Raw genomic sequence first — 20,822 nt, forward strand, 5'->3', positions numbered from 1 at the left:
GAGGCCAGTCTCACAGCCTCTCCACCACGGGGCTGGCCCTTGTCCTCTGTGGGCACTCCTAAAACACCAGCCCCACTGCAAACCCGTGCTCCTGGTCTGGACAAGCTGTGAATGTGTTTGCCTTGCCCATGGAGCTTTCGGCCTTTCTAGCTCGTCCATGCCTGTCAGTCCCCTTCTCATCTCTGCCCTGCTCAGACTTGGGTTGTAAGCCCCTCATCTCTCAGCCCTTCCTGGCCTTCTTCCTTCCTGAGTGGCACTGTGGTCACTCTTCTCAGCATCCCAGCCCCTGGAACTGAGGGGACGTGGCCATCCCCCATGCCAAATGTGGCTCGTGAGCCTCTGCTCCCTCTCTGTTTCCTGTGTCCTCTCCATCCGCCTTCTGGTCCTGCTTTATTCTGAGCTCTGGCTCTCTCAGGAGCGGCCACCCATCCTGCTTTCTGCCCACGAGTCCATCCTGACTGCCACTGGGATCTGTTTCTGCAATGATTGTTCTGTCCTTTCCGCATGTGCCTGGGGGAGGGAGTCCCCTCCCTCTCCATCGTCTGCCCCCAGATTTAACCCTCTTCTGCCTCTCTGTCTTGTTCTATAAGTTATTGGCTCTTTGCCTTTTCCTTGTCACCCAGCTGCCCTGCATTTCAACTGGTCACTTGGCCCCGTGGACTCCTCCTTGTTCATCATCACCGGAAACACTTCTTCCTTCTGCTCCCCCCGTCGCCGCCCTGTGTGGAGGCCCACATCATTTCTAGCCTGAGCTTTAGCCAAGGACTCCTTCTCTGCCCCCTGCTCTAATCGAGCAAGCTTCATACCACCCAGAAAGAGCCTCTCCAGTGTGACTCAGCCATGTGCCAGCTGAAACCCCGGGGGCTCCTGCTGCCCGCTGCATGGAGCCCATGCTCGTTTCCCCCTCAGACACAGGATGAGGTCTGACCCAGCTCCCACTGGCCTTGAGGCTTTAATTCCTGGAGCTCCAGCCTGTGTCTCAACCCTGCCTGGCTAGGTGCGGTTCTTAGAACACACCTGCTGTGTCGTGCCCTCATGCCTTCTGCATGCGGCTCCTTCGTGGGGGTGGTGCACACATTCCTCACTTCCCCTCCTCTTCATCTGCGATGCCTTCCCAGCGCCACCAGCAGAGGGTTACCCCCCTGTGTTGTCATCATATACCACATACATGAAGTGCTCGGGGAATTGCATTTATCACACCACGTTTCAAACGTGCATTAGCACGCCTGACTCCTCTCTTAAGACGGGTGGCTCCCTGAGTGTAGAAATGGGGTTTTATTGGTGTCTGTGCCTCAGTGCCCACGGCAGAGCTAGCCCGCTGTGGGTATTCCCTGAAATTCAACATGTCGCACCAACGCATCTGCTTAATGACTGTTTTTCAGCTCTCCTTTCTGTGGCGGCTCTTTTTCCTGTTATTTACCTGGGTGGGGCTCCGAACGGGATCCCCCAACGAGGGTTTCCAGGCTGGAAGTGGCTTCTGTCCTTCCGTCCCATTCGTGTCTCTACCCCGGGTCCCTCAGTATTTTTAAATTCTGTCTCTCTAGTTCTCTAGCCTCCCGACAGCAGTATCTGGAGAAGTGGTTTGTCTTGGGGGGAAGAATCTTTACAAACAAGTACAGTTTGATGTGAAATGTCCTCTGGGACAATAACCAGCTAAGAGAGGATGCAAATTTCACAATCAGTGTTTCACATTTGCTTCCTCCTTGCCTCTCTGGGAGGCATTTTGAACATTTTGAGCAGTGCAGCAGGAGGTGAGAAATCAAGGGTTCTGTCTCATTTTGTCGCTGAGCCTGTGTGTGCTCACAAACAATCACAAAACATTTTCTTTTACTATTTTTTTTTTTTTAAAGCAGCCTAGCTTTTCCAAAGAGGTCCGCGGGGAAATACAGCCGAGCCTCTTTCCCCCATCCAGGGCTTCACCGGCGGAGGGCCAGGTTGCTGTTCGCAACAAGGATACCCTTCAGAAGAACGAGGGCACTGGCCCACCCTCTGGAGGGCTGCAGGTGCCCTTTTTCGTTTTTAATGAAGAGCTTCTAATTGGCTAAACCTTGGCACTTCCTTCGAGCAGGTAATGATGTAACTTGCAGACCACAGGCACGAGAGAAACGACACAAACAATTGACTGAGGCAGATCTAGCTGGCGCACACTGGGCAGTCATCAAAAATGAAGGTGTGGGAGCCTATTTAATGACACGGAAAGCTATTTGCAGTGGTTATGTGAAAAGATTAGGTACAAAACAGCACTGAGCAGTCTTGTGTGTGTGTTTTTTGTTTTTGTTTTTGTTTTAAAGCAGAGATGCATAGGCATCGATCGCAAGCAAGCCTGGAAGTAGGCTGATGTCTGTTTACGTATGGCTGATGGGGTGAGGGGTGTTCTGATTTCCTTTTTGCTTGCCTGTGTTTTCAAAATTTGCATAATGAATCAGAGTTACCCTTTGAGAAGGGAGCAAGAGAGGCTGATAATAACAGACCCGTCCCCTGCCGGCTGTTGGCGACAGTTCCTGGATTCTAAGAATGTCAGCTGAGCTTTCCAGGTTCCCAGAATGAGCTCAGAGTTTCCATGGCTCTGTCCAAGTCCAAGCTTCGCTTCATAGAAAGTATGTATGGCCGTACCCCCGAGAAGGTGAGCCTGAAGGCGGTCAGGGGTGGTGATAAGCAGAGTGGTAAGTGATAACGGTCTTGGGGACCTCCTAGACCTGACCTTGTAGGTGTCAAGTTCTCCAGCGGAAGAAGAAATAGCCCAGGGAGGAAAGCCCCACCCAAGCTTTTGCACAACTGTGTGGGCAACTCTGCTTTAGCCGAGTCCTTTCCTCGGAGGTAGGTTTTGTGAGTAGGTTTCCTGCTATCCTGATAGGCAGGCAAGTCAGGAAGGCCTGGGGCCAGTGTCCAACGGTCACTGTCAGGGACCAAGGCTACATTTCCATGTAAGCATGTCAGAACGACTTGTCTCTGTCTTACAGGGATTAAGGAGACACTGTGTGTCTGAACAGCCTCTGATCCAAAGCAGCTGGGGTGAACACTAACAACCCCCTCCCTCTTCGCCATCCTTGATAGTGATCGTGGTGACAGGCTGTTACAAGGGCCTGAGGTTCATAGTACGCAGAAAGTTACTTGAGCCAAAAAGCGGGAGTTAATAGAGATGAGCCCATCAAGGGCTATTGAATCAGTGTCATTTTAACTTATTTCTAAGTGGGGAAGTAGGGTTCTGAGCCCACATCCCACACATGGCTCCCATCTACCTTCCAGCATCTTCCCGAGGCTCCACCTGGTTCCCTCCCAGGTGCGGAAGCCCCCACCAATCCTTCAGCCCGGGCTTTTCTGCTGTTTCCTCGCTCCCTTGACACCACCTGCCAAGCCTCCCCGCATCCCGTGGGATAATGCCTGCTCAAGGCTTTCCTTCTTTCATCCTCCCTCCTCCTCATTCCTTGGTTTCCACAAAGTCCTCTACACTGGGATTTCACAGCCTCTGGACCTGAGCTGAGAGGTCCCCAGTACTTGATTTTCAAATTTATTTTTAAAAAATGTTGTCTGCGGTTTTGCCACAAAGCTACACCGTGGGCAGAATTTGCAGGTGGGGAAACTGAGGCTTAAACGACCAGTGACTTGCACAAGGCCAAGGACTTCCTCCTCTGGCCCCAAAGCTCTGTCATTTCACCCACCTGCTGCCTCTTCCCACCGGTATCATCTCTTACTCCGAGTCAGGAGTGCAAGGCATTTTCCATAAGTTATTTCTGGACTTTTCTGCCAATGGTTCATGCACTCGTTCATTCATTCAGTAAGCGGGGAACACCGTCTGTGCTGTGTTCAGTACCGCTCTCGAAGCAGGGAGAAGTGTGTCTTGTCTAAGCACGTCACAAGAATTTCTGGAAAGACTCAAGGTAGGACCCAGAAGGCGGGACAAAGCAGGGGAGTTCACCGGCCTTGGGGACTTGGTGCTACGGGGCAGGTGACTGCAGCCTGCTTCTCACCCAGTCGTGCCAGCAGCTCTGCACGAAAGAGCTCATTCTTCCCAGCTGGACTCAGTTTTCGAGGTTTGGGCGAGGATCTCGAGGGTTACATGGGAGATGATGGTGAACCCACAGCCAGCACATCGTGCTTGGGAAGGGAGCCCCAACTATCCCTGGATAATAGCATGGCCCAGCAACCACCAAAAACCAGTACTGAGAGAGCAATGCAACAGATAGGGAGAAGGAACTGTTCAAAATCAAATGAAACTTAAGATCCAGAAACCTCACTTAATCTTTCTCGTGGGGAACAGACACAGCTCCTATGTTCGCAATGTTAATCATCTGTCTCCTGAGCAGTGTTTCCTATGGCCGGAGGTCGCCAGGGTCCTTGGATAAGCCTGACTGCCCTTCCCCATTCTCCTTCCATGACTGTTGTCCAGTCCCCCTGACAGGCAGAAGGGGTTTCACACTGGTTGATGTGCACAGTGAGTGTTATGAACCAGTCTTTTTGGATCATCGTTGCTACTATGTTTCCTTTTCAGAGCTGACATGCCTGGTGATGGGCTGGGAATGGGTCCCTGGGGCAAGGTGGCTGGAGCCCCAAGGCTGGGTCCCTTGGTGGGGGCTGGAAGCCATCATTTGAGCCCTGGGCAAGTGCCAGCCTATGGGAGGCAGGGGACATGGGGGAGTGACTGAGAGGAAAATACAGCCGTGTTTTCTAATGAAGCCATTGCAAGAAGTTTCCCTCCTGTGGATAGACTCCCCAGCTGGCTCTGAATGAAGGACGGGGAAGTCACTGCCCTAAGACTTTGATGGAGGAGCAGTTCCACTTTATTTCCCTGGACCTTCTGCTGAGGCTCTCCTTTGGGGACCTGCCACCCGCCCCTTTCTGTTTGTGGTTTCTTCTCTTTCTCTTTCGTCAGGGATGGTAAACTGTGAGACTAAACAGGCATACATGTTTACAATTGAAATGGCTGATGTGCATGGACAAATCCGTCAGGGTAGGGGGAAGATTGAGAGAGAAATCGGCCGGCCATTTCCATCCTTATGGTTTCTCTCGGAGCAATGGCCATCACTTACATTTTTTTCCTGAAGTGATCGATGGTTGTGGCTGGTGATGATATTTTGGGCAGAGTCTCCCCAGATTGCAAGTGAAACCCTGCATTTTGGCGAACTGGGAAATGATTTAAGGAACAAACTGAGAATTCTGCTTCGCTTGCCCCTGAAGTAGTACCTGACTTTCTAGAAGCTTCACTAGTGTCCCTTCCTCAACAAGAAATAGACAACCCCTCTCTCCTCCCAATACACTGGATGAAAAGGAAGACCCAGAATCATCAGAATGATGAGCAAAATGAAGAATGAACAAAAGAAGAAAGCAAGACTTGACTCCCTTTTAAAGTGGGTGTAGGAATAAGTTGGGGGGGGCTTTGAATTGGATGAGAGAAAAGTTTTATGTAGGTATGCATGCTTGAATGCATGTATGTATGGATTTTTAAGGTGAGGGAATTTTGCAGACAGAGGAATGCACTGGTCTTAAGACTACCGTTGTATAAATTTTGACAAAGGAATACACTTGTAAGTAACATCCAAATCAAGATGTCAAATGTTTCTATCATCCAAGAAGTTCCCTTGTGTTTGTTATGTGTCAGTCATCACCCCCAAAGACAACCACTCTTCTGATTTCTCTCATGATTTAGTTTTGTCTTTTCTAGAATTTTCTCCTTTTTGGTGTCTGACGTCTTTTGCTCAGCGTAATGTCCGCGACGTTCATCCCTATTGTTGCATGCATGAGTCACATTCATTTTTATTTCAGAGTCATATTTAATTGTATGGATATGCCACACTTTTCAAATTCCTTCTTCTATTGAGAGTGATGGTCACTTGAGTTTTTCTATTTTTTGGCTATTATGAATAAAGCTGCTATGAACATTTATTTTTTAAAGATTTAATTTATTTATTTGAGAGAGAGAGAGATAGAGCATGAGCAGGGAGAGTAGCAGAGGGAGAGGGGGAAGCAGGCTCCCCACGGAGCAGGGAGCCCAATGCAGGACTCGATCCCAGGACCTTGGGATCATGACCTGAGCTGAAGGCAGATGCCTAATCAACACCCTGCTATAAACATCTTTGTGTTAGTCTTCTTGAGGGCATATTCTCTGATTTCTCTTGGGGAAATATCTAGAAGTAGAATTGCTGGCAGGTGTGTAGTTGATATTTAATATGTATTTAATGTATATAAATGGTCAACATTTTGGGAAGTGATTATACTATTACACTCTCCCAACAACAGTGTACATGAGTTGTGGTTGTTCTGAATTTTTCCTGATGTTCAGTATTTCTTAGTGTTTTTGATCTTAGACGTTCTAATGGGTGTGAAAGAGTGAATTTTTCCTCGTGGCCTCAATTTGCATTTCCCAGATGGCTAATGATGTTGAGCACCTTTTCATTGGCTTATTGGCCATTTATCTAACTTTCTGGAAGTGTCTGATCAAGGCTTGTGCCCTGAGGTTAAAGGTTTGATTTGGCCTGCATTACCTCTTTTCCTTCCTGATGATGAGTTATAGATGTTCAAATAGGACTTGGCAAGTGACCAGAAAGCTGACAAATCTGCCTGAGAGGCCATCCAGGGTTGGTGGGAAGGGGCGTAAACCTGGGATAGTTCATGTCTGAAAGGTGGTGACTAGATACAGGGTTTTTTGAAAAGAACTTAGGTGAACAAGGGAAAGGTGATCTTTCAGCATTGGCCTATCTTACAACACTTGGCTTTTGGCAATTTCCACCGTGTGCCACCTTACTAGCAAAACATGGGTCCTTGAAGAGGCTCAGTTTCCTGATCTGCAGACTGGGGATAACCATGCCTTGAAGGTCTGCTGGAGGACTATGGGAATTAAGACCCTTGCAAGTGCTCAGGAATGTGTGAAGTTCTGCAAATAATCAAATCACCTGTTGGGGGCAGCCCCTCCCTGACACCTTGCTCTTTAATACCCTTCTGATGCCTCAAACACCTGTTGGATCAGGTCATGTTTTCCCCCTCAAAAAAATCGCTCACTCATTTAGGGTGTGGAAAGTGTGGACAGTTTTCTGGATTATGTATCAGTGCCCGAAAGCCTGGCTCCTTAGGCAGGTAACTCTTCTGTTATTCGGTGGAGACTTTGGGGTTGGTGTGGGGACTTTGAACAGTTATCCATGCTTGAACCTGACCAGAGAGTGCCTTTCTTGCCTCAGGAAACCTAATACCCTCTTTCTCTCTGCTCGGATTTCAGCCTGTCTGGTCTGAACCAGAAAAGCATTGTCCAGTGATTTTCTTCAGTGATTTTTAAGGTAATTAGCTGCTTTCAGAGGTCTAACTCTGGCTTATGAATTATATTTTATTAAGTCAAATTAATCCAGCTGGGACAAAAAAAAGTTAACATGCATGCTTTTTACTGGTATGTTCATGAAGAAGAGAGTCCTCCTCACTTCTATTTAAGTCCAGATAACTTTACATGAAAAAAAGAATCAGGACTCTACTAATTCTTTTCTCATTTTAATTATTTCAGAATTTTAAAAAGGGTCAAGGAGAAGAGCCTGATAATAAATAGGGCGAGGCTGACATGCAGGCTACTAACGTGAAGAGAGTAACTTTACTGGAACTTTTCTTTTTGGGAAAATCTCTTCAAAAGCCTCCTAGATTAAAGCTTCGATATCCCTTTTAGTGTGTTGAATTCTGAATTCTGAAGCTTGCTGGTTGGAAAGAAGCACAGATAATTTTTCTTTTTTAATCCCAGGAACTCAGAGACTCAAAGGTTTTAAAGTCTTGCACCCATGGTGAATTGCTGACTAAAAGGGGTTGGAGCAGAAGTGGGTCCCTAGGTGTGGAGACCATTGTCATCAAGAGTAAGAAAATGAAATGGCTCTGTATGTAGGTCAACGACCCCCTCTCTACTGTAAGGTAAAAAAATTAAGGATGACCTAAAATCTACTATGTATAAAAGATTCTGGAGAAAGTAGCTCTTTCTTGTCAAAGTGATAATATGTTTATACTACCTGAAGACAGACCTCCTCGGAGTCTAACTTTAGGGGAACTCTTTAGAGCTGAAAAGCTGTGGTCGAAACCCCAAGCCCTTTCTGACATCTATTACCTTTTTATTCTTCAAGGTAGTTGGCTATGTTATTGTAGAGGTGTTCAATGGAATCCACCAGCATTTCCCATTATAATCATGGATATTGAAGGGATTCTAAGTCAGCTGTTGCATAGTTCAGCCTGAACTTCTGGGATATTCAACACTTATCTCAAACTTTCCCCTACTAACCAGGATTTAAATAAGTCAAGACTGTCAAATGAAAGCACCAGGGGGAAAGATTCACATTGAGAGACATGTAGAGGCAGAAGACAAATGAGAAGAAGATAAGGAGGAGAAATGAAGACAAAAGAAAGGAGATTTAAAAAGCTCCCCATTAATTCAAAAGCATTTTAAAAAGTCCTTATTAAACCGTGTTCTGGACCTGTATGATTCCTAAAAAACCAGCTCAAGCCAGGAAATTAGTTTCTATCACACAGTGTATAGCTCTGGTGGTCTGCGTACATCTCAGCTCTTTATGATATCCAAATGTGAGCTTGTTGGCTTTTTGGAAGAGCTGTTGAAGGGATTCACAATAATTTGTACTCTGAGTAGGTGTTTCTATCTCCTTTCTTAGTAAAGAGCAGTATTTTTCTAATATTGTGAAATGGGAGGTTGGAGCCTAGGGTGTGAAGCCAATTTGGTTTTAAAAACTCTTTTTAGTTTAAAACTATTTTAGATTTACAGAAGAGTTGCAAAGGTAGCACAGAGAATTTCCAAATGCCTCTCATCCAGCCTCCCCTAAAGTTGAACTAGAAAGTGGAGAATGCCTACGGCTGAGGACAGAAATGGATCACAAGGTCTGAACTTACCAACATGATTGGAAAACACTGAACTGCTTGACCTCTCAAAGGACCTCTGGGCTCCCAGATGGGGGCTCCGTGAAGAGATCCTAGGCAGAGAGCAGGGGACTCTCTGAATTGAGGAGCGGGATCTAGGAGTCTGGGGAGGCCAAGGCAGGTGGCATTTGCAAGGCTAAGTACTAGGCAGGGGTGTCTTCACAGAGAAAAAACTTTGCAGGGGGTCCCCTTGAATATGCATTCGATTACTGGTTAGTGTATGTGTGTGAGGGAACTGCTCATGACTGGGGAAATAACACCTCCCCCCCGCCCCCCGAAAGGGTTAGAGGATATTGTGCCCATAGCATGTACAGGTTCAGGAATAGTGCCTGTCTCAACAACCAGAGCGTAAAATCTCATAAAGAATGGGACATGGATTGGAGCACTAAGAAGGGTGCTGTCTCAGTAGTGGGGAAAAATTAACTTTAGACTAAATACTGCTCTGATCAAGACCCAAAAATGTTATAAAGTATTTCCAAGTAACTTTATATTCCAGAGCAGAGATCAAGAATATTGATAGGGATACAAAAATACCCAGAACCCAGTGAAATAAAAGGAAAACTTTTAGACTTAGTAGATAGGTAAAACAGTTACTACATGGTTACCATATATTTGAGAAGCTAGAGGAAGGACAAAGCATATTAAGTAAATGTGGGGGAAGATAATAAAAGAAACCTAAGATTGGACTTCTAAAGTTGAAAACCATGACTGAGATGAAAAATACACTGGATGGGAATAATGGTAGATCAGGTATTTTAGAACAAAAGATAAGTACAGAAGAAAAAAGTGAACAAAGCATGGGTAAGCTGTGCAACCTCAAATGGTGTCACATACCTGTAATTGGAGTCCCTGAAAGGGAGGAGGGGATCGTACAGGAAAAAATGTGAAGAAATAATTGACAAAATTTTTCCAAATATGAGGAAAAGTATAAGCCCATAGATCCAAGAAACTCACCGAATCTTAAGGATAAGAAACATGAACATCAAAACACATTATTATCAAATTTCTTAAATCAGTGATTAGGAGAAAAGATTTAAGCTAGGGAAAAGGACATTATTACAGAAGAACAAAGATAAAAAAGACAGATTTCTCATTGAAAAATGCAAGTTTAAAGATAATGGAGCTGTCTAAAACACTGAAGGGAAAAAAACTCTGCCAACTCAGAATTCTCTACCTAAGAAAGTATCTTTCAAACACTCAGGTGAAATAAAGATGTTTTCAAACACACAGACACTGAAAGGATTCATCACCAGCATATCTTTACTCAAAAAAATATTTAAAAAAAGTCCTTCAGGCAGAAAGAAAATGATACTAGATGAAATCTTTGATCTATACAAAAGGATGAAGGAAACTGGAAATAGGAACTCCTTGGGTAAGCATAAACACTTTTTTCTTATTTTTTCAATATATTTAAAAATTATTGACTAGTTGAACAAAACTTTAACAACTTATTGTGGGAGTTGTATGTAGAAGTAAAATGTGTGATACCAATAGCACAAAGGCTAGGAGGAGAGAAACGGAAGTATACTGTTGTACTATATGTGAAGTAGCATGGTATTACTTGAGAGCAGACTGATAAAGCAAAGACGTATCCTATAAACCAAAGCAACTACTAAAATAATACAACAAAATGTTGTATAGGATAAGCTAAAACAGGAGATAAATGGGAATCACAAAAAATCCTCACCTTTAAAAAAATAAGATTTTATTTATTTATTTATTTATTTGAGAGAGAGAAAGAGAGAGAGCATGAGCAGGAAAGATATACAGAAGGCAGAAGGAGAAGCAGACTCCCCACTAAGCAGGGAGTCCAATGTGGGACTTGATCCCAGGACCCCAGGATGATGACCTGAGAAAAAGACGGATGCTTAATTCACTGAGCCACTCAGGTGCCCCCACCCCGCAAATCCTCAATTAATACAGAAGAATGTAGAAAAAAAGAAGATAAAGGGAACAAAAAATGGATAGAAAAAAAATAGCAAGATGTTTGATTTGAACTGAGCCATGTCAAAATCACATTAGATGTAAATGATTTAAGCATCCAATTAAAAGGCAGAGACTATCAGACCAGATTTAAAGAAAGATCCAACTATAAGCTGCCTACAAGAAATCCACTTTAAAAATAAAGACACAAACTGAGGTTGGCCTCCAATCAACTCTCAGCAAGAAACTAAGACCTTCAGGGGCGCCTGGGGTGGGGCACAGTGGGTTAAGCACTGGACTTTTGTTTTTTTCTCAGGTTGTGATGGGGATTGTGAGATGGAGCCCGGTGTTGGGCTCTTTGCTCAGTGTGGAATCTGCTTAAATTTCTTTCTCCCTCTCCCTTTCTCCCCCACCCCAACCATTCTCTAAAATAAATAAAAAAAGCTTTAAAAAGACCCCTGAGACCTCATTCCATAGTCCCTGAGGAACTGAATTCTGCTGATGACCTTATGAGTTTGGCAGCAGATTCTTTTCCAGTTGATTCTCCAGATGAGACCCTGGGCCTTGATGACATCTTGATTGGAGTCTTGTGAGTGACTCTGAAGTACAGAATCCAGCACAGCCATTCCCAAACTTTTCACCCATAGAAATTTTGAGGTAATATATGTATGTTGTTTCAAGTCTCTAAGTTTGTGGTGATTTTTTTTTTTTTAATTAGGATCCAAGCCCAACATGGGGCTTGACCTCATGACCCTGAGATTAAGACCTGAGCTGAAATCAAGAGTTGGGGGCTTAAATGTTTGAACCACCCAGGTGCCCCTGTGGTGATCTATTATGGAGCAGTAGAGAACAAATGCAGATGTTAAAAGATATACTAATGAAAACACTGTTCAGAAGCAATCTATATTAACATCAAACTAGATATTTTAATATGAAACTAAGTAGACTTTATTTTTTAGTTATTTTATTTTATTTTTAAAAGGTTATTTGAGAGAGAGAAAGTGAGAGAGCACAGGGTGGGGAGGGACAAAGGGAGAAGGAGAGGGAATCTCAAGCAGAGTCCACACCAAGGGCAGAACCTGACATGGGGCTTGATTTCACAGTCCTGAGATCAAAACTGAGCAGAGTTGGATGCTTAACCCACTGAGCAACCCAGGCACGCCAAGACTAAGTAGATTTTAGAGCAAAGAATATTACATGCCATATGCAACTGATGAACCACTACATATTACCCCTGAACCCAATAATAGACTGTATGTTAACTAACTTGAATTTAAATAAAATCTAAAAAAAAAAAGGGTATCTTTTCATAATGATAGAGGTCATTTCTTTAAGAGGACATAACTGCTAAATATCCATGAACCTAATAACAAAGTTTCAAAAAAAGATTTGAAGCAAAAGCTGATAGAACTGTAGAGAGAAATAGACAAATCCATGATTGTAGTCAGAGATTTCAAGACCTCTTTTTCCATATCTTGTAAAAGAAAGTGAGCAGAATATCAGTAAGGATATGGAAGACTTAATACTATTTGGCAACTTGACTCAGTTGACATTTATAGAATACTTCCCCCCAAACTGTGGAATACAAATTCCTTTCTGGTGTACCTGGAACATTTACTAAGACCAAATATATTTTGGATAATAAAAGAAGACTCAAATTTAAAAGTACTAAAGTGATACAAAGTAAGTTCTTTAATCACATGGAATTAAATTAGAAATCAATACTATAGATATCTGGAAAATACCCAAATATTTGAAAACTAATTAACACACTTCTAAATAATTATGATTCAAATAAAAAAAAAAAGAGAAATTAGAAAGAATTTAAGACAAATTTAAAGTGAAAATATGACATTAAAATTCGTGGGATTTAGCTAAAGTAGTACATATGGGGACATGTACAGCACCAAAAGCCTATATTAGAAAATTAAAAAAAATTGTCACATCAATGACATTAGTTTCTATTTTCAGAAATTAAAAAAAGGAGAGCAAATGAAATTCAAGATAATTAAAGAATGGAGGGTAATAAAGACCATAGGAGAAGTTAGTGAAGTAGAAAACAGTAAAACCAACCAACCAACCAACCAATGAAATCAAAAGCAAGACTGATCAGGGTAGAAAATAAAAGAAACATTATAATGAATTCCAATATCATTAATGAGAGTGATGCTATTACTATAGATTCTATAGATTAAGAGGATAATAAGGAACAACTTATGCCAATAAATTCAGCAATGTTGATGAAAGGGCTAAATTTCTTGAAAGATACAAGCTATCAAAGCTCACTCAAAAGGAAAGAAATATTTTGAGTAACACTATAGCTATTAGAGAAATTGAATTAATAGTTAAAAAGAAAACGTACAAAGAAAACTCCAGGCCCAGGTAGCTTCACTGATGAATTCCACTAAACATTTAAGAAAGAAGTAACAATTTTATACCAGCTTTTCAAGAAAAAAGATAAGGAAGAGACACTTTTCAACTCATTTTTGAGACCAGCATCATTCTGACACCAAGACCAGATAAACAGATTACCAGAAAAGAAAATTACGGACAAATATCTTTCATGAACATAGATACAGATTAAGTTATTTTTCCATTTAATCAAACCAAAGAATTTATTAAAAAGGATAACACTCATGATTGAGTGTAGTTTATCTCAAGAAGGCAAGGTTGGTTTAACATTTGGAAAACAATCACTGTGAATCATCCTATTAACAGACTGAAAAAACACACCATATAATCATCTCCAAATGTGCAGAAAAGGCATTTAAAAAATCCAATATCCATTCATAATAAAAATGCTCAGGAAGCTAGGAATAGAAGGGAAATCTGTTATCTGAAAAAGTTCATCTACAAAATCCAACATCTAATATCATACTTAATAGGGAAAGACTTAATGCTTTCGTCTAAGATCAGGAATAAGAAAAATTTTCTGCTCTTTACCACTTCTATTCCTCATTGCACTGGAGGTTTTAAACAATGTGATAAAACCAGAAAAAAGAATAAAATGCATCAACAGAAAAAGAAATAAAACTCTGTTCATTCAAAGATCACATGGCTGCCCACATAAAAATCTTATGGAATTTCCAATGAGTTACAAGAACAATTAATGAGTTTAGCAAGGTTGCAAGATACAAGATCAATATGCAAAAAATAAACTATTATTTTATATGATAGCTATGTATGATAAAAATTTAAATTAAAAAATACCATTTATGAAGCACCAAAAAATAAAAAAAATATTTAAGGAGAAATCTGACAAAAATGTGGCAGCTCCATATGCTGAAAACTAAGAAACAACAGAGAGAAATTAAAGAACTAAAGAAATGGAGACCTTGGGGCACCTGGGTGGCTCAGTGGGTTGAGCCTCACGTCATGATCTCAGGGTCCTGGGATCAAGCCCTGCATCAGGCTCTCTGCTCAGAGGGGAGCCTGCTTCCCCCACCCCTTCTCTGCCTGCCTCTCTGCCTACTTGTGATTTCTGTCTGTCAAATAAATAAATAAAATCTTAGAAAAGGAAATGGGGAGATTTATTATGTTTGTTATATCAGTTCTCTCCAAATTCATAGATTGATCCATAGATTCATAACAATCCCAGTGAAAACCCTGAAGCCTTTTTTATGCAAATTGACAAATTAGTTTTAAAATTTATATGGAGGGGCACCTGGGTGGCTCAGTCGTTAAATGTCTGCCTTGGGCTCAGGTCATGATCCCAGGGTCCTGGGAAGAGCTCCATATCCGGATCTCTGCTGGGCGGGGGTGGGGTGGGGTGGAGATCGGGTGGGGGGAGCCTGTTTCTCCCTCTCCTACTCCCCCTGCTGTGTTCCCTCTCTCACTCTGTCAAATAAATAAATAATAAAATAAAATAAAATAAAAAAATAAAATTTGTATGGAAATGCAAAGAGCTAGGATAGCCAAACAACTTTGAAAATGAACAGTGCCTGAGAACTTCTACTACCTGACCTCAAGATCTTCTAGAGCTATAACATTCAATACAATGGGGTATCGGTGTTGACACTGACAAGTAGATCAATTAAATATAATATAAATATAAGAAAGGCTCTGCTGTGAAGCCCTGGGAACCTTGCATGTATCCATACAGGCCATGGAAGCAGAAGTCTTGACCCACTACTGATGTAAGTCTTGGCAGGACACTCAGTGATCTTTATGGATGGGAAGCTTGTAAAGTGCTGCTGTAGGGCCAGTGTCCACTTGCTTCACTATCATGAGAGTTTTTCATTATCTTTTGGGTTCTGGCGAGGTTTGGGACTTCCTGCCTTGCCTCCTGAGAACAAAGCTTCAGACTATAGCACCATTCAGCTGAAGTCTACAGTTGGCTGCTCAGCAAATGGATATCCTATAACTCACACTGCTAATTATCTGGCTCCTTTCCTTTAGGTGTTGTCCCTCCTGATATGTAGGAGGAGGGGCTGGCACTTTTGGCCATTCCTCTCTTCACTGTTTCTATAAGTGATAAATGGTCTGAATTTAAGGATGACTCTTTGGGTCTTTACCAACTGAAACAGTCAGACCTCATCCTGTCCTGTGTGCACATGACAAGAGAGTCCAGAAAGAAACCCACACGTATATATAGTCAGTTGCTTTTAGATGAAAGTACAAAGGCAATTCAGTGGGGAAAGGAAAGGCTTTTTGCCAAATGGTGCTGGAACAAGCGGACATCCACATGCAGAGAAAAAAGCTTCGACCCATACCTCACACCATATCCAGAAATTAACTAAACATGGGTCGCAGACTTAAATGTAAAATATACAATCATTGCATTTGTAGAGGAGAATGCAAGAGGAAATGTTTGTGACCCTGGGTTAGGCAAAGATTTTTTTTTTATATAATAACCTAAAATAATCCCTAAAAGAAAAAAATTGATAAGCTGGATTCCACCAACATTATGAACTGCTGTTCTTCAAAATACACTTCTAAGAGAAGAAAATATAACCCATGGATCAGAAGATAAGATTAACCAATTACATGTCTAGTGAGGAACTTGTAGCCAGCATATACAAAGAAATCTCAAAATTTAAGAAGACAACCCAATTTAAAAACATGGGCACAAGGGGTCAAGAGGTGCCTCATTAAAGCAGATATATGGAACTCAAATAGGCACATGAAAAGATGCTCAAATCACTTGTCATTAGGGAATTTCAAATCAAAACTACAATAGTGTACTTCGACACACCTTTTAGGATGTCCACAATTAAAGGGTGACCATGCCAAAGGACTAGTGAGAGTGTGAAACAACCAGGACACCATTGGTGGGAATGTAACGTGCCACAGCCACTTTGGAAACCAGTTTGGCCGTTTCTTAAAAGGTTATCTTTTAATCACATCATAGCATAGGGGCCAGCCATTCTAATCCCAAGTCTACAGCCAGAAGAAAGGAAAGCATACGCCTGTACAAAGGCTGGCACACAAGTGTCCATAGCGGCTGTATTTGTAATAGCCCCAGACTGGAAACAATCCAGTGTCTTTCAGTGTAGGAATGGATAAACACATGGTGGTGTTCCCATACCGCGGAACACCAACTGAGCTAGGAACAGGAGTGAATCATGGATCCGTGAAACCGCATGATGAATCTCGAGGTAATTACGTTGCATGAAAGAGATGGGACAAAATACAAAAGTCTGGCAAATTCAGACTAAATTATAGTGACCAAAAGCAGATCAGTGGGGGCGATGGAAGAGATAGCAGGGGGCAGGGAACCTTGGGATGGGGACAGGTGCGTGGACGATCTTGATTGTGGGGACGGTTCCACGGATGCATATGTAGGTCCGCATGTAGCAGATCGCACATTTAAAATGCGCAGTTTACTGTATGCTGACCACCCCTGAGTCAAGCTGCTTAAAAAAATGTGTTGTTGGAATATGGCTCCCTTCAGCCGCTCGGAAGGCCCGGCGGTCCTCGTGCCTCTCTGAGTCCCTGTTCTCTCAAGTGATCCTGGGACGTGGTGCCCCTGCTGCGGTCATAGCCCTCCGCGCCTGCTCTGACCGCGGTGATTTTATTCAATCCTCACCCGGGCGAGAGAAGAAATGAGAGAAGAAATGATAAGCCCGAGGGCAGGGACGAGAACGTTTTGACTAAAGAAGTGTCAAGATGACAAAATGCAAGCTGAGAAACCCAAGCCTAATTCCTGCGCTCCGACGCTGTGGCCCCCCTCCGCTTCTCCCGGGGGGGGGGGGCCCTCGCGGGCCCCGCGGGGATGGACACCCTGCAGCCTCAGCCGCGGGGCCCGACCAGCAGCTGCGGGACTCGCGGAACCCCGGCGCCTGGGCGGGCGGTGGGCTCCGGGCCGCGGTGCCCCTGCAAATGCCGAGCAGAGCTCGGCTTCCTGTGGGACTCCGAAGCCCCTCCCGAGGAGCTAACCATTTATGTCACACTGTGACAATTATTCTGCATAAAATTATCATTAAAAACCCTAATTTTTCAGCCTCCAACCCCGCCAGTGGCCTTTTAGCATTCTTCAGCGCCGGCGTCTGCAGGCCTGTGATCACGGCGCTCATTACCTCGGTGTGGGGCCTCCCGCCTCGCGCTCGCAATCAAGCGCTAATTATACCCGCCCGGGGGCCGGGGGCTGGGGGCCGGGGGATCTGGGTCCGGGGGGCCGGGGGATCGGGGTCCGGGGTCCGGGGTCCGGGGTCCCGGGCCCTGGGCCCGGAGGAGAATCCAGTACTCTCTGGGGCGTGGCAGGGTCTGGGTCTGGGGTCTTAGGGGTTCCGTCTGAGTCGCGAGGCAGGGGCTGGGGTAGGAGCTCAGGTCGGTGAGGGGTCTGGGGTCTGGGGTTCAGGGTCTGGGTAGGGTGGTGGGGGCAAGAATAGGGACCAAGGGCGGGTCGCGGTCTCGGGTCAGGGCGCAGGGGTTGTCTGAGGCCGGTGGCCGGGCACAGGACCAGTTGGGTTCTGCTGCTGTGTGTGTGGCGGGGGAGAGGGTCTGGGGGCGGAGTCCGGAGGTAGGGGTGGCTGGCTGGGCCGCGGAGCGGTGACAGCGGCCCGGGTCCGGATTCCAGGTTGGTTGAGGACGCGGGGTGTGCCCGGGTCATGGGGCATGGGCTGAGGCTAGGTGCTGGGACCCGGTCTAGGGGCGGCGGGAGCTCGGAGGCGGGGCCGGGGGCGGAGGGACGTGGCCGGCTTCTGGAAGCCCGGCCAGGTCGGCTCCAGGTCTGCGGCCGCAGTCTGGGGCCCTGCCCGGCCGCGCGTCCTTACCCGAGCGAGGCTGTGGTGCGGCAGAGGTGCAGGGGCGTCAAGCCCTCGGCGCTGAGCAGGTCGGGGTCCGCGCCGTGCTGCAGCAGCAGCTGGGCGCAGGCCGTGTGGCCTCCCACGCAGGCCTCGTGCAGGGCTCCCTGGCCCCCCGGGCTGGCGTCGGGGTCTGCACCGCGGCTGAGCAGGTGGCGCACGCAGGCGGTGTGGCCGCGGGCTGACGCGATGCACAGCGGGGTGGTGAGCTCGCGCTTGTACTCTAGGGTCCAGAGGCCTGTGGGAGAGGAGAGGTAAAGTGAATGGGGGAGCGGAGAGGGGGCAGTGTCCACTAAGGACGATGTAGGGTGGAACCATCTCTGAGAATTAGCCACCAGGTGGGCGTGTAGATAAATAAAGATACATACAGACCAAAGAGAGGCATATAAAGACCCAGAGGGTTGGGATGGGGTGGATATCTCCTACGCTAAGGAAACGGAGGTGGGAGGACAAAGGCAGACAGGGGCAGAGAGAACTCTTGAGGGAAAACCAGCGCAGGAAAGTTGGAAGGAGAGTCGCGAGGCCCGGGAGAGGTGGTGCGGAGGAAGGTGGAATAAAATAGAGACGGATAGGGGCCACAACCGAGCCAGAAGGAATGGAGGGTATCGAGAAGCAAGAGGGTCTTGCCAAATACGGGGAGACGGGGGCCTGGGCTAGGATTTGAGGAGTGAAGGGCTGACCCAGTGGGTGGCTGGTGGGAGGATGTAAGCCAGGAATTCACATTTTCCAGGCTCTGAATTCGGGACATCTTGAAGCAGGAGAGTGAGCTGTGGATTTTTCTGGAATCCAGCTCTCTCTCACTGAACCCCAAACTTACCCCTTTGTCATTAACAGGAGAAGACAGCAAACAGAACAAACTGACCTGCTGATCCAAGGTTGCTCAAGGAAAGGACTTACAAAGTTTAGTCCTCTTGGAAGTGCTGGGTTTCAGAGGCTCCCTTTGATGTGGTGTCCACATTCAGCACAATTCTGGTTTGTTTCTTTGCGCTCTTTAGGGTTGTGTGTGTGTGTGTGCGTGTGTATAGGGTTGCTCTTTCTTGGTGGATGAATGAAGCGGGTGCTATACATTGTACTTGTCTGAAAACTTTGGGCTTTCAAAAGGCCCGTGGAAGGTTGTTAGCGGCCAGGAGCGCTCGTGGAAATGGGGGAAGCGGTCCCCGGTGAATGCACTTCAAGGGACAGGATTTCACATGGCAGGGATGCCTTCTGATAATGATGGAAGAATCGATATCATGGCTGTAATGAGCTGCAGAGGAGACCCTTTTCAGAGGCCACCTCCTTCCTGGGACCCATGCTGAGCCGGTTTTGAAAGACCACTCATAATTACCTACCTGTATGTAGTGCGGAGTTCCAGCCTGCTCTGGGTCCCTAAGGCCCAGCCTGCGTGCTGTTGCCCACTCACTGGGGGATGTGGGGCCTATTGTCCTGGCAGTGGGTGATGGTGGCCAGAGGCCAGCTCCTGGTTTTGACTGTACTCATTTTCCTGAGCTAGGAAGTCTACTCACTGGGTGGGTTGGTGGGCATCTAGGAAGGGGGTACTCCATTCTCCAGGTCACACCAAGTTTTCAGCCCAATTCTGCCCACCCCGGCATCCCTGTTCACCCACCCTGGATTCCTGAGACTTCCTGTGGACTGATGGAAGGGGTCTTGGGTGGACCTTTGGCTCAATGTGGAGTCAGCACCCCTGTCCAGGTCCTGGGAGATGGTGATAAGCTTCCACAAGGCCTTCAGGAAAACCTGACTTCTGAGGCAGCTGTCTGGATCAGAAAGCTTGCATCCGGTGCCTGTAATCTCCACTCCCACTCCCTGGTCCAGGTTCTGGCACCAGGAGGAACAAGGACATAGGTTTCTCCCCATGTAGTTCATCCCTCCTCAAGCCAACACTCTCCTTGGATTGCTAACTAGAGGAAGCCAGCATTCCATCCTGGATGTACTGAGGTGCTGGGGGACAAGCACTGTGAGCGGGCTAGTGTTACCCCCTTGCCCATGGCCCCCTTCAGGGGGATCAGTAACTGGCCACCAGCAAGTCCTCATATGAGAGAGGGCGCTGTTCCTAAGCCATGTTTGGTCATTTCTGAGGCTTGGGTGAGCTGCGGGGAAAGCGGAGTGGGTAAGCGGAAAAAAGCAGGGAGTGCAGCCATCCCCAGGGTCACGCACCCTCTCTTCGCAGTCCACATGAGGCCAGAGACCAGCCCTGGCTCTCAGGGCGGCCCCTTCCACTGCAACAGTTTATCGCCTTGGTGGCTGGGATGCCCTAAGTTTCTGTGGTTTGGGTGTGCCGTAGAAAACCAGCAGAACTCACGGGGTGGAAAGAGTAAGGCAGAAAAAAGGAAGGAGCCCTTAGATTCAGACCATGGGTTAACATTAATGCTTATTTGAACCTGCAACATTTGGGGGTGGGTGGGTGTGTCCAGGGCTGGGAGGCATGGGATTAAAAAAAAAAAAACAAACGACATTGATTGAGTGCAAGCAGTTAGCATTCTTGGTCGAATCACCACCCAGCTCCTGGGAGGAATGCGTTGCCCCTGTCTGGGGCAGATGAAGGAGGGGAGGCCCGGAAGGGCTCCAGGACCCCCTGAGCTGGGGGGTGGTGTGACCCAGACTGCAGCTGCCCTTGTCTTCCCTGAAGCCCCTGCCGCCTCACTGTTTGCACTGAGCTGCTTAGCCCTTTGACAATTTGGGGTTTATTTCCTTCTCCCTGGGTGAGGTATAAACGGAATGGTGTCTGTTCTTTGGAAGCTGATCTTCTGCATTATTTGTCTGCCTGAACCC

At 45.9% G+C, this 20,822-nt stretch overlaps 1 protein-coding gene across 4 annotated transcripts in view; it reads right to left on the reverse strand.

Moving 5' to 3' along the window:
* The window catches only part of ASB18 (ankyrin repeat and SOCS box containing 18), a 62,852-nt gene that overhangs the window by 21,616 nt on the left and 20,414 nt on the right, over positions 1–20,822 (reverse strand). For all 4 annotated transcript variants that reach the window (XM_032857558.1, XM_032857559.1, XM_032857560.1 and 1 more), the window contains one exon: positions 18,021–18,288. In XM_032857558.1, the coding sequence (XP_032713449.1) occupies positions 18,021–18,288 (268 nt within the window). The remainder of the gene's footprint in view (positions 1–18,020; positions 18,289–20,822) is intronic.

This window comes from Lontra canadensis, unplaced genomic scaffold (assembly GCF_010015895.1).
Source record: "Lontra canadensis isolate GAN:19392208 unplaced genomic scaffold, GSC_riverotter_1.0 scaffold13, whole genome shotgun sequence".
NCBI lineage: Eukaryota > Metazoa > Chordata > Mammalia > Carnivora > Mustelidae > Lontra > Lontra canadensis.